At 38.7% G+C, this 15,736-nt stretch overlaps 1 protein-coding gene and 2 long non-coding RNA genes across 3 annotated transcripts in view; 1 reads left to right on the top strand and 2 right to left on the bottom strand.

The window, feature by feature from the left end:
- Positions 1-1,099: 1,099 nt before the first annotated feature.
- LOC111336295 (short transient receptor potential channel 4) lies at positions 1,100-9,720 on the top strand. The gene is made up of 7 exons (XM_022942356.2): positions 1,100-2,055; positions 4,047-4,377; positions 4,880-5,354; positions 5,641-5,842; positions 7,081-7,248; positions 7,890-8,027; positions 9,205-9,720. Exons 1-7 carry the CDS (start codon positions 1,306-1,308, stop codon positions 9,346-9,348), a joined length of 2,208 nt encoding a protein of 735 aa, XP_022798091.1. The 5' UTR covers positions 1,100-1,305; the 3' UTR covers positions 9,349-9,720.
- Positions 4,448-15,736, bottom strand: part of LOC148718106 (uncharacterized) — a 15,963-nt gene continuing 4,674 nt past the window's right edge. The window contains exon 3 of the long non-coding RNA XR_015994849.1: positions 4,448-5,887. This is a non-coding gene — a long non-coding RNA (uncharacterized LOC148718106). The remainder of the gene's footprint in view (positions 5,888-15,736) is intronic.
- LOC148718107 (uncharacterized) overlaps positions 11,937-15,736 on the bottom strand; it is a 6,239-nt gene continuing 2,439 nt past the window's right edge. Inside the window, exon 2 of the long non-coding RNA XR_015994850.1 lies at positions 11,937-14,417. This is a non-coding gene — a long non-coding RNA (uncharacterized LOC148718107). The remainder of the gene's footprint in view (positions 14,418-15,736) is intronic.

Genomic DNA, 15,736 nt, shown 5'->3' with positions numbered 1-15,736 from the left:
TACACACCTATAGGATGTCTAGCCAGGGCGCCATGACCATTAGGCCGCCACGCTTTTCCAGCCGGAACCATTGCAGACGATTAAACAAATGCAATATTTCAAATTAGTTTAAAAATCTCCAAACTATTACAAATTAATATTCTACCTTAAATAATTATTAACCACACATTGGGAGCTATCAAAGCAGCTACCATTAAGACCAGCCGTCTACAGTTAAAATTGAGAGATCGTCAGTTACTCGACACCTTTTCGCGTCTATTATAAATAACTTGAATATATACCTTTAAATATATATCTTGTACTGATGGATTCTTCTAAACAAGGTTTATATTCAAAGGTATATATTCATGGTATTTATAGTAGACGCGAAAAGCTGTCGAGTAACTGATGATCTCTCAATTTTAACTGTAGACGGCTGCTCTTAATTGTAGCTGCTTTGATAGCTCCCAATGTGTGGTTAATAATTATTTAGGGTAGTGTATTAATTTGTAATAGTTCGGAACTTTTTACAATTGAACTATTAAACTGATTGTAAATATTGCATTTGTTTAATCTTCTGCGATGATTCCGGCTGGAAAAGCGTGGCGGCCTAATGGTCATAGCGCCCTAGACATCCTGCAGGTGTGTAAATATGCGGAGGCGAATTTAAAACGGGGAGAACCATGTGATGGATTAGCATCCCATCCAGGGGTAAGGGAGAGAAGAAGTATTTCGTCGCTTGGGCTGTATGGGCTACTGGCCTGACGCAGACTTTTTTTTTACTTCTAATCTCCATGAACAGCACCGGTAAGTTTTTTTTTTTTTTTTTTTTGGTGGGGGGGGGGGACCCTCAGAGAAAAAGTTCGCATTAAATTATTTAATTAAGTCGTGAACTTACCATCAATTTTTAATCATCAATATTCTTATCATTTATTAATTTACTTAAATTTTTTTTTTTAATTTATTATTTTTCAGTCATTCTGGGAATTCCGGGTATTCCGGTTATTTAGAGTCCCGGTTCCGGTTCTGGTTTTCAATTCCGGTATTCCAAACTACCCCGCCCAACCGCCCAAGAGCGCAGTAATTTGATAATGTAATAGTTGACCTTCAACAGTTTTCATCAGCCTTTAAAGAGATCATTGTTTCCAAGCGTAACTGGAGTCACTCTTTACGATACGTGAAAGTGAGATCGAGGTTCTGGGACGAGTGCGTGTGGACAAATAAAGCTGTTCAGCTACAGGTATCTGTTTCACCATAATTTCACCTCGTGAAAAGCCACAAATTTTGAATCGTTTTGTCGTTCCTTTGTTCCGTGCACTTTCAACCATGCTCCAAGAAGGTACAGGTAGCTTTGATTCATTCCTCAAAAATTTAGAGGAAAAAAATCAGGCACAAGTAGAACATGTCCTGGGTTCTGATGCGAATGTAGAGCAGGAGGCAACTGAAGGAAGCAAACGCAAGAAACTTTCGGACGCCATTAAAGAGGGCGACCCATATAGGGTTTGGAAACTTATACTGGGTGAAGAATTCAAAGAAGTGCCGTATCTTGAGGACTTAAATAAGGTATCTAAATCCGTGGCCGACAGAGAGGACGACAAGGATGGATTGTGCAAGTTTATCTGCTCGGAATTGAAGAGCCTGTTCAAGAACAACGAAAAGGAAGATTTGCCGAGCGAAAAAGAACGATATAACCTGAAAATTCTAAGCAACCCTCTGTGCTTAAGTCTAGAATGGCTTTGGAGGAGTAATCTAAATTCTAACTATCAGCATAGGGAATGTAAGAAACGCAGGGAGAGTAAGTTTGAAGACGTAATTGAAGCAGCCCTCGATGATGCTTATCTACTGGAGAAAATGGCTTCGCACGAAGATCACTTCAGCCAAGATAAATATATGAAACGTGCAAAGAAATGTGAGGAATTTGCCGTCGATATCGTCAAGCAAGTAAATGGCAATATAGAGCTGCTGCACAAAGTCCTGGATATCGAAGGAAAGGGAGCTTTGCTGAAGGAGGGGTCCGATGATTTCATTTCCAGTTTGAGTCTGCTCAAGATGGCCGCTGATAAAGAACGCAAAATGGTGAGTTTTACGTCCATAAGTCTTCCAGGCTCCGCTTTAAAGTAAAACTGATATTTTTTCAGGTTTTTATTTACACATACACAGGTCAGAAAATTGCTAAAATGTTATTTTATATTTTGGAGGCAACCAAAAATGTTTAATAATAACTGAGACCTCAGGTATTCTGAGAATTCAAATTCTCAGAAAATGATATGACACAAATACAACAGCAGGGCAAGTTATGTTATAATCTACGAGATGAATGGCGAGTTGAATGCTTGGCTTGATATCAAAATTACTGAAAAGGCAGAAAAGGCGTATTTCGTCCCTTCAGCGAAGCTGAGGTCAAGTTGCCTGTGTTTCTGACGGCTATTGAAGGGAATTAGAGGAAAATCAAGACGGCTCAGCCGCAAGCAAAAGAGCAATGTAATGCGACCGATGAATATTCGAGCTTCCATATTTTTCATAAGCCTCTTAAAAGATCAAATTAGCTTGGTCAAACACAGTACACGTTGTAATGGGAAACGCATCATCACGCACCAAATCATCAAACAACTCCCTATAAACTTTGCGAAGCTACCACGAAAAATTGGAACACCTCTTAAAAACATGACTTTAGCCCCTCCTGGAGAACTTATAGTCAGAATCTATGATTTTAATTTGTGAAAAGGGAGGAATCAATGCTCTTTATCTGCACAGGATCTAAATTATATACCAGAAACTTTAGATCTAGACCTATTTGACATTGGTGGAAGAGAGAGAAAGAAAGTGAGCTGTTTACCCTTCCGACTTTAATTAACAATTGGTTCATGCTTTAGCGTGCACTATCGAGTTATGGAGCACGCGGGAAGTTTGGAGAGCACGAAAGAAGTGTAAGAGTTGCCCGAGGCGATAGCCGAGGGAAACTCTAGCTTCTTGAGTGCTCTCCAAACTTCCCACGTGCTCCATAACTCGATAGTGCACAGCTGAAAGCATGAACCAATTGTTTTAGAACATAGCCGGTGGAATTGTGCATCAAATCCGACGCGAAAAACGTACAACAATATCAGTTGAAGCAAATCGTGACGGCGCTGTTTCCGAGTCTCCTTTTCCTTTGTTTTTCTCTCTTTTTGCCTCATTTAAGAGCTCTAGCCCAAGGGAAAAGGTCGAAACATTGCCTTCGTTTTCGGACTAGTAGGCCGAGTTTCTGTTTGTATCCATTATTGTCGCGAAATATATTATTTTCCCCCGCGCTAACAATGGCCGCTCGCGCGAAAAAAACATTTCTGGCGAAGTCGGATTTGCTGACGCTATCAGCGTGCACTATCGGGATTTTGAGCACGCTCACGTATAATGAATTTAATTGCGCGACTCTCCTAGCTATGTTCTAAATCATCTTGGCGTACATTAGTTAACAATATAGCATTCCCCTATACTTTCGTGAGGTACACTCAATTTCTCAATTTTTCATTTCCAATCGCTCCTGCGGCTCCGACTCTATAAACTCTCGTAAAATCGCCCGGTTAGGTAATCATAGGTACTTTTACGAGCTAGTGGCACTGTAAATGCATCCAACAGGTTTGGCTCTATCTCAAAGGACACAGTGAGCGAAACCGATCATGCAACGCAAAAGCGAACATGTACCTTTTGAGCTTATTTTGACAGCTTCAGCGTATTTCGCTGCAAAAATTAATGTGGGCAATCAGCTTCAAACGAAACCCTGCTTGCAAAAATTGAGTGGAATTAAAGAATGGATGAGTATAAAATTGTAATTCTTTCCTAAATCGAAAGTGTTATTTTTTGTCCAAGAGCTACCTTATTACCAACAATATGATCCCACACGATTATCAAACCTGTTTGTATTGCCGTATCTCATGTCAAATGATAAATTTCACGTCATAAACCAATTAATTCTCTTACACTTGCCAATCGTTGTCTATGGTCGGCATTATTTCACCCCTCCTTTTTGTAAAACCTTTACTCACAAGGATTTCAGTTTGACTAGTCTCATTTCGATTCCACTTGATTTTTAGTTCGTGGCGAGCCCAAACTGTCAATTTGTTCTTGACGAAGTCATCTACCACGGAAGTCCTGGTTGGCGAAAAAGGGGAATCGTGATCAAAACAGCCTGGTGCCTGCTCCAACTTTTGCTCGTTTTCGTCACATTCCTCGCTTACTTCCCATTAAAGTCAATTCGTAAGAATTTCCCGTCCTGTAACTGCAAAAAGCTAAGAATGTTATATGAGCATCCTTACTCGAAGTTTCTTAACCATACCTTGTCATACATGATATTTCTGGCTTTCATTTTTGCATCGTCTTTTGAATACAAGTTCGGGCCTGGTGGAGCAGGCCTGAGTTGGATTGGTAAGTGGACTTCATTTGAGTGATCCAGTTCAAATCCAGGCTACTATAAAGAATGAAACCATGATCTGAACAAAATCAAGTTTAGTTTAATTCGATAGGAAGTATATTAATAAGAAGTGTAAGAGACAAATTTCTCAAGACAAAAAAAGTCGCGATTTATCTTGACATTTCCGACCCATAACAACACAGTTGGAGTTTTCTAATTTCTTTTTGAGTACAGCTGTTTCAAAACCCGTAATATTGTCCATTAGTGCGAAGACATATCGAAGACTTTACTGATTAAATCCAGAGAACCATTGCCTTAGAAAGATAGACATCATTACAACGGACATAGTAGGTAGATGGGAAAGGAGGCTCTGCACCTTATCAAGCGATTTTGATGCATTTAGTAAATGTGAATTATTGCGGACGATCTCTCATGCTTCTGCTATTGTTCATAGGTAAAAACAGAGAGTACATCTTCTAGTTTAGTTATAAATTGACTACTGACTCCTATCTACAGATTGGGTAGTATTCGCTTTTGTCAGCGGGCTATTCATACAGGAATTCCTGGAAGTCTGCAAGCAAGGTCCGTTCATTTACTTCTCAAAATGGTGGAATGTTACTGATACAGTGATTATCCTCACATTCATTGTGGCCTACTCTGTATCGTGGGTCGCGTGGATTGTTTATGGAGAGTGGAGACCTGAAGAGAAACTATTCATCGTAGCAGATGCCATTTATGCCAGTGCCTCCATCATGGCCTATTTTCACTTGGCGCACTTGTTCCAAGTCAGTTCAACGCTGGGTCCCTTGCAGCTATCCCTTTACAAAATGTTGAAAGATGTCCTCAAGTTTCTCGCCATCTTTCTCGTTCTCTACTTTTCGTTTGCAACCGGGGTGGCCAAGATTTACTCGTACTATGTCGCCTCTGAGATAGAACTCAAAAAGCAGGACAACAGAACCACTTATTACCAAGTTTCTCACCCATTTGCCTTGTGAGTATTCCAAAATATCTTTGGATTTTTCTCATGGATGGTTGCTAAGCTAAATTTCCGTCTCAAACTGTTACTAACTGTAAACCATTTTGTTTCATGCTTATAATTCAATTAAAAAACGTTACCATCAGTGAAATATTTGATATATTTTCCAGAATATTAAGTATTTTTATTTCCCACTTCTGCCTTTTCATTCTCCTTTGCCTACCAAGAGACGATCACGGACGATCAACAGACACAGAAATTAACTAAAAGATACTAACGTGTTCCCTCACCTTCTTTGTAGACATACAAACACTTTCATTGTCTTGTTTTGGAAGCTGTTTGATGGTGGTGGACAGGAGGAGAGCATTTCAGTGCAAGATAAAAGGTTCACTCTTATTACCGAATTTGGCCGCGTGTTTATGGGAGCCTACGTCATATGCACCATCCTTGTAGCCCTCCACATGCTGGTTGCTATGATGAACGAAACATTCCACAAAATCAAGGTAAGTTTCCGGGGTTATTTTGATGCCAAGTTATTCTGCAACAAACTGAAAAAATACACCATAAAGTGACTACAAATCAACCCGAAAAAATTTAGGTGTCTCTGCAATCACAATACAAGCATTTTTTCTATAGGATAATTTGGTTTTATCAACTGAGTTGATGAGGCATACTGGCCACCGGAAATAGTTTCTAAAGCTGAAGTTCCGAACGTTAACCCTTTATTGAAGCGAAGCGACGTCGGGTGCTCGGGTGCTCGGAAGGAAGGCTAACGTTCGGAACGTCAGCTTTAGAAACTCTTTGGGTCGCCGATTTACATTATCAATCCATACGTATGATGCACGATCCTTCGCAGTAGATAGCGCTATTTATGCAATAGCGAAAATCAGACCTGAAAAAAATCAGGCCAGTACGGGATTCGAACCACTGACCTCTGCGATACTAGTGCAGCGCTCTACCAATTGAGCTAACAAGCCAACTGGGAGCAGGCCGTTAAGTTGATTCGTAATAAACCCGTGATGATAAATCAGACACAACGAATAAATGAAGTTCATATATTTTTGAACTGCGGGATTAAATACGTATGATGCACGATCCTTCAACTTAACGGCCTGCTCCCAGTTGGCTTGTTAGCTCAATTGATAGAGAGCTGCACTAGTATCGCAGAGGTCAGTGGTTCGAATTCCGTACAGGCCTGATTTTTTTCAGGTCTGATTTTCGCTATTGCATAAATAGCGCTATCTACTGCGAAGGATCGTGCATCATATGTATTTAATACCGCAGTTCAAAAATATATGAACTTCATATATTCATTGTATCTGATTATCAATTCAGTTAAGAAAACCAAATCATCTCGTAATACTCTTATCAACGCAGCATCACACTTTCGCCAGAAACTTCCCCCCTTTGTTCATTAAACTTTTCTTAAACTTTGCAAAACGATCACCATGGGAAAAATGGTTTTGACTTTATATGAGATAGTGATGACACCCGAAATCGGTTCAGAGTCACAGGCAGAAGAAATTATTTCCTTTAAATTCAAAGGCACCCTTAACTTACTTTAAATTTAAATTTTAAATTCCCATAAATTAAAAGCGCTATCATAAAAGTCTGACAGTAATCCCCCCGTATCCTTTGCTCAGAGAAATATTCTGGGCTTCACATTGAAATCACCAACGACTGAGCTTATTGTTATCTCTATGTTTATTCAAGACTGAAATAACCTCTCTGCTTTTTTCAGCGAAACGTTGATGAAGAGTGGAAATTCTCAAGAACACAAATGTGGCTGGAATGGATCGACAAAGGCAGCTCTGTTCCGGTTCCACTCAATATTCTTTATTTCGCTCTGCGCCCTGTGTTTTGGTTTCTGTGTGGCTGTTGTAAATCACTGTGTTTCACATGCAAAGAGGTACGGAGTTTAACTATAAACTTCCCCACCCCTACTTTGGTCTTCTTTTGATATCTAATGTTTCCGGCATCCAGCGTTTGAGTGTACAGAGAGCCGAACTGTTAAATTGGCCAGTTTAAATTATTTGTCTTACCATTTGGAGAACGTAATAATAAGCAGTGTAAAGTTGGCAAAATCTTTAACACTCATTCTGTATTCAAAGTGTTTTAATTTCCTTGTGAAGAAATCGGTCTAATTTTTTGTGAGAAGGATTTTAGTAACAAAACTTAGAAAGATGAAAAGATTCTGTGAGGATTTGTATGCCCACTTCATGGTAAATAAAATAAAAAACTGGTTTGAATTCATGCGTCAGCGTGCGTTTATTGAGATGTGAGGCACGCAGGAAGTTTGGAGAGCGTCAAAGAGGCATAAGAGTTGTTGAAAGCGCTGCTAGAAGCATCGTTGGCTTCTTGAGTGCTCCCTTAAGTTCTCAAGTGGTTCATATCTAGTAGTTTGATATGTTTTATAGAGCGAACACCTCTCCACTCTTTTCTTCTTACCATATTTTGACGTCATTTGAGATACATAACTGAACAGACGAAGGGCAACATGGAATCTATTAGTTAACTGTACTGTCTCGTAACTTCATTACTTTTTTTAAGCCAAAACAGAATGACGGAAACACATGTTGCTGCGGGAGCGCATCCTTACATCAATATAAAGACGCATGCTCAAGAGAAGATATTCCTGGATTCGAAAGATTTGACCTCTCCAAGAGGCCAGAAACTCCCGTTAATAAGGTACCCTTCATAATAATTTTGCTTGTTTGTTTATTTGTTATTATTTGTTACGGGGTAACATATCGGAAAGTACCTAAAGCCGCTACAGTAACATAATTACTTAAACCTGGTTTGAAAAACTTAGAGACTGATTATACCTCGTGTGTTACGTTTGGAAAATGATAAAACTAATTAATACTCAGAGCTAACCAATCAAAGTGCGCGAAATTAACTCTTCCCTTGTGCGGCATTTTCACACTTATTAATAAAAGAATCCATTTGGGGCAAAAATACGTTTGGATATTTTTACGTGATCAGTAATTATTCGGAGAGGCAGAGTAGCCTTCAGAACAGATCTAAAAGTCCCAGGACAAAGACAGGACTATCTCTGGATCGTAATAGGTTCTACTTCATTTATCACCCTTTCTTGCTGGGTTCCCTGCTGTTTTTGCGTTTTCCCGCCCTTTTTGTCACATGACATCATCACATGACCTTAGCCGCTCAAGAATGTTCCGTTTTTGTTATCTTTGGGAGGCATATTCCCTCGAGTAAAGAGGTCTGATGAGCAGATAGAAAACCAAGAAAGACGAATTTTGGTCGTTTAAGTTTTGGTCCTTACACCCTTCAAGTATTTTTTTGAGTGGGACAAAAGGTTTAGAAACAGGTTGGCGTCAAACACTTGTAAAGCGATGGATGAGGATACTTGATGGATTATGATTAACAATTATTCACCGAAGTGGAGCTATGAAGCGGTGAACATTTACCGAGCTGCAAGGCTGCGAGCTAAATATCCACCACTTTCAGCGATACTAAGGTGAATGGTGGTTTTTGTAAATACCACACCTGAACCAAAAACATGATAGTTTAGTTCTCCTCATATACCAAGGAATCATCGGAAATTAAACTCTTTACGCGCGATTTTGTCTTCTCGGCTTCTCAGAGGTGAGAAGTACTTGCCATGCTCTTACGTACTAATCAACCAGCGCGCGAGCAAAGCACCATTTAACTGTGTGGCATATACTAAAGTGAAATATTTCAGTCGAGCCGAATAGAAGAAAATTTATCCATCTGAGTATCAAAAGGAAAGTAAGGACTTCATTTTACCGACTGCTCTAGCAAAAGATGGTTCTAACTCAAAGTCTTGTGTATAATCGATCCCATAAAGTATTCTCACACTTGACTTTCTTCAACCAAACAGGATCGTCTTAAGGCAATGAGAACTTTGGTCAAGGAATATCTGAAGGATCGCTACTCAGAAAGATGGAAGGAATGTAGGGCAGCAACTACGCGAATGCATCTGAAACAAGATCTACCGTTAGTCAATGAACCCAGACGGAACTGATCCTCGATTGCTTTGTTTTGATTTAAATGTTAATAGACTGATTTTTTTATCGTAGTCCGTACAGTTTCCCGAGGTTTTGTGGCAGAATACATCACAGTACTGTTGCCAAGACAGTTCTTAAATTAGGTTTACAAAAACAAGTACTTATATTAGTATGCGTATTCCTCATTCTTCCCCTAGGTGCCCACAAAGAGAATTTGTTTAACAATCTAGAGCGTCTACAGTTGGTGATCATTTCCTTTATCCTTATGAACTTAATGTGTGATTAAGGGGTGATGTTGTTCGAGAAATTAGCTGCCAGTCACTATTATTTGTGGTAGAAATGCTATTTTTCGCAGTTTTAATAAAATGCTAGCTAAAACAGACGCCAAATATTTTTCAATTCTTCACTGCAATATCAGAAGTCTTTCTAAAAACCTAAATTTATTGGAAGAACTATTATACTCCATTGATACCAAAGTGGATATTCTTGGAATTACAGAAACCAAATTGGGTGAGAATTCGGTTAGTAATGTAAATATCAACGGCTATAATTTATTTCACACAGCTCTCCAACAAAGGCGGGTGGAGCCGCTCTGTATATCGCTAATAATCTTAAAGCAGTACCTAGGCCTGATATTAAATTTGATATAACACTAATTGAATCATGCTGGACAGAAATTGATGCTGGCAAAGGTAAAAAGAAGATTATAATAGGCTGTATCTACAAGCATCCTACTTGTGATCTAGAAAAGTTTTGCAACCAACTAAATGATATAATCAAACCAATTAATTCCAATAGGCATGAAATTTACATCTTTGGAGATATGAATATAAATTTCCTGAAATTTAATGAACTCGTCCAAACTGAAGAATTCTTAGATATGCTCTATGCCAACATCTTACCAATCATTACTAAACCTACCAGGCTTACTGATCATACAGCAACACTCATTGACCATATATATACAAATTGTTTTAAAAATCTTACAGCAGGAATCCTGACAGTTGAATTAACAGATCATCTCCCCACTTTCTGCATAGTTAAAACCCAGCCCACGTGGAACAATGATAATAAAATATATTTTCGAGACTATTCTAAATTTAAGAAAGACCCATACTTGGATGATATAAATCAGATTGCTTGGCATGAAATCCTTAATCCCCAAAATAATTTAAATGAGAAGCCAAGGGAGACAATATCCTGATTAAAATTGTTGACAAACATGCACCTATCAGGCTGGCTAGCCAAAGCAAACAAAAGCAACTTAATAAGCCATGCCTCACTAAGGCTTTTTTAAAATCAGTAAAAAGGAAACAGAAAATGTACCGTACACATTACTTAAACAATGACCCAAAAAAAAGGGAATATAAACATTATGCAGCTATTCTTTCACATCTTAAGAATAAAAGTAAGACAGACTATTATAGCATGCAATTCTCAAAGTACAATGATAATCTTAAACAAACTTGGAAACTTATCGGTACTCTTGTTAAAAGGAAAACTAGAGGTCAAACTTTCCCTACAAAAATTACTCATAATAACAGCTAGACTTATTCACAAGAAAAGGACATTGCTGAATTATTCAATAATTTCTTTGTCACCATTGGGCCAAATTTAGCACAGAAAATTAAACCTGATCATACAGACCCTTTGCAATACATAGAATCTACACCATCAAACAGCTTCTACCTTGCTCCAGTAACCCTAGCACAAGTGTTTACATTGTTTGCTGGCCTAAAATAAAACAAAGCATCACTCACTGTTCCTAATACGCTTATCAAACTTGCACCTGAAGAGCTCTCTGCACCCTTCACTGAGATCTACAATGAGTCAATATCATCCGGGGAGTTTCCTGAAGCCTTTAAGATATCAAAAGTAACCCCAGTATTTAAAAGCGGTAGTGTATCTGAGTTAGGTAATTATAGACCAATAGCAGTTATTTCTCCCTTCAGTAAAGTACTGGAAAGACTAGTATATGACCAGCTTTTGTCCTATTTAGAAAAAGAATGTCTACTTTTTAACTATCCATTTGGCTTTCGAAAGGGATATTCCACGGAATATGCAATTCTCGAAACTGTAGAGAACTTGAAGTCAGCAATTGACAGTCAACAAATTATATGTGGTATATTCTTAGACTTTTCTAAGGCCTTTGACACAATTAACCATCATATTCTCTTAGGAAAATTAAACAAATATGGGATCCGAGGAGTCCCCCATGCATGGTTTTCGAGCAATATAACTAATCGTAAGCAATATGTCAAAGTTAGTAATACAGAATCTAGCCTGAAAACTATTACATACGGTGTACCCCAAGGCTCCACACTAGGTCCGTTGCTGTTTCTGTTGTATATTAACGATTTGCCTAGGTCTTCAGAGAAATTAACTTTTAGGATTTTTGCAGATGATACAAATATGTTTTATTCTTCAAAAGACCCTGAGCAGCTCCAATCAGTTATTGATGAAGAGCTTAGAGAGGTCTTAAAATACTGTGCAGCAAATATGCTGTCAATTAATTTCAAGAAGACTAATTATATAATTATTACATCACTTAAAAAGAGAACAAATATCAGAATAACAGCTTGCAATATAGAACAAAAATCTCAGATAAAATATCTGGGGGTTTTTATTGATGAACATTTAAAATGGGATGCTCAGCTCCAGCACATAAACAATAAAATAACAAAAAGCATTGGAATTCTATTTAAGCTGAGACATTATTTACCTGTGAGCACACTCAAACAACTGTACTATACTCTCATATATCCATATCTAACATATGGATTGATGCGCTGGGGAACTGCATACCAAACCAGGTTAAATAAAATCAAAATAAGTCAAAACAACGGTATCCGCAGCATCTTCTTTGCTAGCAAAAGAGAAAGTTCTACACCATATTTCACACTATTAGAAATCTTAAGATTAGAGAATATTTTTAAATTAAAAATTGGCTCTCTTGTGCATAAAATTCAATATCAAAAAAAGAATATACCTCCAGTCCTCTATGATCTAGCCCAACCGGCTTCACCTGTCCATAATTACTCTACTAGGTATGCCACCAATCAAAACTTGTACAGACCATTCTCTAGAACCAATTATGGTCCAGCAAGATTTAGTGTGGTGGCATCACAGATCTGGCAAACGATACCTATCAAAATAAAGTGTCTCCCTGCCAAAAGCTTTAAAAAAGAATATAAACTCTTCCTACTTGGCAGGCAGACATCTTGAACAACTTTAACCTATCATAGAGCTCTATTTTACTATTTTAACTATTTAGTATATGTGCTATCTCCTTAAGTGTATTTAACTTTCACCCATCCGTAACTGCTCTGTGGTAGTGGCCAACTCGAAAGCTCGGCTCCTTTGGCTTCTACACACTCTTTCCACTGCTTTGTGAAAATTCATGTATAGTTAGAACTCTCTTCTTTTTTTGTTTTTCTACTTTTTCTCTTTCTCGTTGTTGTATTTTAAGTAGAATAAGTGTGAATAAAAGAGTGAATGAATGAATTTTTATCATTCACTGCGCGTACTGTTTATTATTTGGAATTTCGAAACGGACAAGTTAAAGAATTGGCAGTGTAGTTTCAAGGCAAATTGAGGTTTGGAGTCCACTGTTGTTCCTATGAAAGTTATTTTCATGTTTTTGACGCACGCTCGAGATGTCATGGAGGAATGAAATATAAATGAATAAAGGCTGATAGTTTCGAAAGAAACTGTTTGGGGCTGCGTCGGTGGGAGTAACGAAATAATTTGGTTATATCAACAAAGTTGAAATGGTAAATTGGCCACCGTAACAATTACAAAAGCTGACGTTTCGAGCGTTAGCCCTTCGTCGGAGCGAATAGAGGAATTGTGGGTTGTGTGTGTTTTTAAAGGCAAAAAATGGAGCTACGTTATTGGTGGGAACATGGCAACGAGAAAAAACAAGAATAAATTAGTGGACTAAAAAGCGTTCGTTGATCCCAGTGGGATTTAGACTGCCGGTTTGAAAGATGAGCTTTTGTTCAAGATTTTTACGGTTTTCCGTGCTACCTAAGTGCAAGGAAAGACCGTAGATTGCCATATGTTGCTTAGAATGATTAGGTAAATTAAAATGTCTAGCGACTGGTTTCGATGTGTCCTTGTCATTCCTTTCCACGTCTCGAAGGTGTTCTCGGAATCGGTCACCGAGTCTTCTGCCTGTTTCGCCGAGATATATCTTTTTGCAATAAGTGCAAGCTATGCAATAGATTATATTAGCTGAGGTGCACGTGAAGTGATCGGTGATCTTAATGGATCTTTTAGGTCCCGATATTTTATCAGTGTTGTGAATGAAAGGACACGTTTTGCATCGTGCACGAGCGCATTTAATAGTGCCTGGTTGGTCATTAGTCTGAAAAGAACTTATGACCAAAAAATTGCCTATGTTTTTGTCGCGTCTGAGTGAGCGAGGCTGCGATGCAAAACGTGTCCTTTCATTCACGATGCAAAACGTGTCCTTTCATTCACGGTGTTGATATATCCAAATTATCTCCACTCCACAGTTTACATAAAAGCTAAACGTCACCAGTCGCATTATCTTCATCGTTTTTAAGTAACTTGTTCAGGATGTCAAACAAATCTGGGGACGCGACGAAGGCTTTTCGTTGCTTGGAAATGGTTTTTTTTTTTTACCAGTCCTGATGATGTTGTTGCGCTGACAAGGGTCTGTTTTGTGATTGCGTCAACGTCACGCAGCGCAGCGAGCACAGTTTCTATCGCTGGCGATTTTCCAGTTCCCGGGTGGCCGACAGACATGGTGTAAATGTTTAGGGGCTGTAAATGTGTCCCATTAAGGAAGTGCGCGTCACTGTTGGCTAACAGACATGAAGTTGCCGTTATGAGTGATGGAAGCAGATGACCAACGGAGCTACCTATGGATTTGGCTTTGGCTTCCAAGAACTTGAACACAGCGTCGGAAAACAGCTCCTCATAATTGAAAGCGATGCCTGAAACTCTACGATGAAATGAGGCCCGTGTATTTTCATTTTGACGCGAAAGACGAACGATTGGATTTGACATTGTGTCCCGTTAGCAACCATAGGTGTATAGCCGTTAAAAGAGCAATGCGCTGAGATTAAGAAAGAAAATGAGGAGGAAAACAAAAGAAATATATGAGCCGTTTCGTTTTTCATGAGTAAATGAAATAGCTTCTTTAAACTGATAATAGTTCATTAAGAATTAAACAGTGAAAAATGTGAGAATGTCGCGGCAATGGAAATAGAGAGCAAAGCGCGGAGATTAAAAAGAGCAATGTGCCGAAATTAAGAAAGAATATTGGGAGGAAAACAAAAGAAATATGTAAGTCATTTCGTTATGCATGAGTAATTGAAGTAGCTTCTTTGAACTGATGATAGTTGTTAGAAGATGAAAGTTATCTGTTTGTGGTATTTATTTATTGTAATCTGTTATTTATATATTTTTGTCAGTTCAGAAATGCAGAAAATGAGTCAAGCCTAAAAGGAGCGGCTACGGGGACTAGACACAACTGAGCTATTATACAAAGTATAATATTCTTTTATTGGTATCCGCTGAAAATTTTCCAACATGCAATGCGCCTCACTGTTGGTATTAACAGGCTCGTCTGCAATACAAATCATGTTGATACCCTCGAATTGAACTGGAATGGAATGGAGAGCCAACGAGCCGTTGGAATAATGTACCTTCGAATCGACTAGCGAGCCGACGAGCCGTTGGAAGAAGATATGATCGAATCGACTGGCGAGCCAACGCGCCGTTGGAATAATATACCTTAGAATCGACTGGCGAGCCAACGAGAATAGCCCTTATCGCATTTGTGTCTGCAATGCAAAGGGTCCGCAGAGTTACAGTTTCAGGACGAGGCTATCGGGTCAACGTTTCTCGAGAAACATCAGAAACACTCCATGTCTGACCATATAACTCTGGAATCTGCGTATTTTTCTGCAGAGGAAAAGGTTAAAATTCTTAGTCCTGGCATCACGAAAGGAAGATTGAAAGAATGGCTTTCATTTCGGAAAGGAACGGAAAAATTTTGTCGCGTTTGTTCATGAATAAGGGTGTTGTTCCTTTGTCGGCCTTTTTAAGGTTTAACTCAGAGTCACGTTTCAAGGCCCTCAGCGCTTTGCGTTCGGCCGGAAGCAAATTATCTTTTCGCTTTGTAATTTCTATTTCTGAAAGGTCACTTTCAACCTGTTCTAAATAGCTTTCAAGGGCCACTGATTTTGTATTGGTGGTATCCATGTAGATTTGACGTGGCAGGGATGGGTTTTTTTTGTCCTCCCCTCGGAATATGTAAATCAGACGCATTCTCCTTGCGAACTGATCAAAGTCACATGATAGTTGTTGTCTGATCTGTTTTTGTTTTGTAGCAGGTGTTGGAATGAATTTGAGCCCTTTTGCCAGTAAATT

The sequence above is a fragment of the Stylophora pistillata genome, chromosome 13 (assembly GCF_964205215.1).
Source record: "Stylophora pistillata chromosome 13, jaStyPist1.2, whole genome shotgun sequence".
Lineage (NCBI taxonomy): Eukaryota > Metazoa > Cnidaria > Anthozoa > Scleractinia > Pocilloporidae > Stylophora > Stylophora pistillata.
This window is presented reverse-complemented; position numbering and strand designations above follow the sequence as displayed.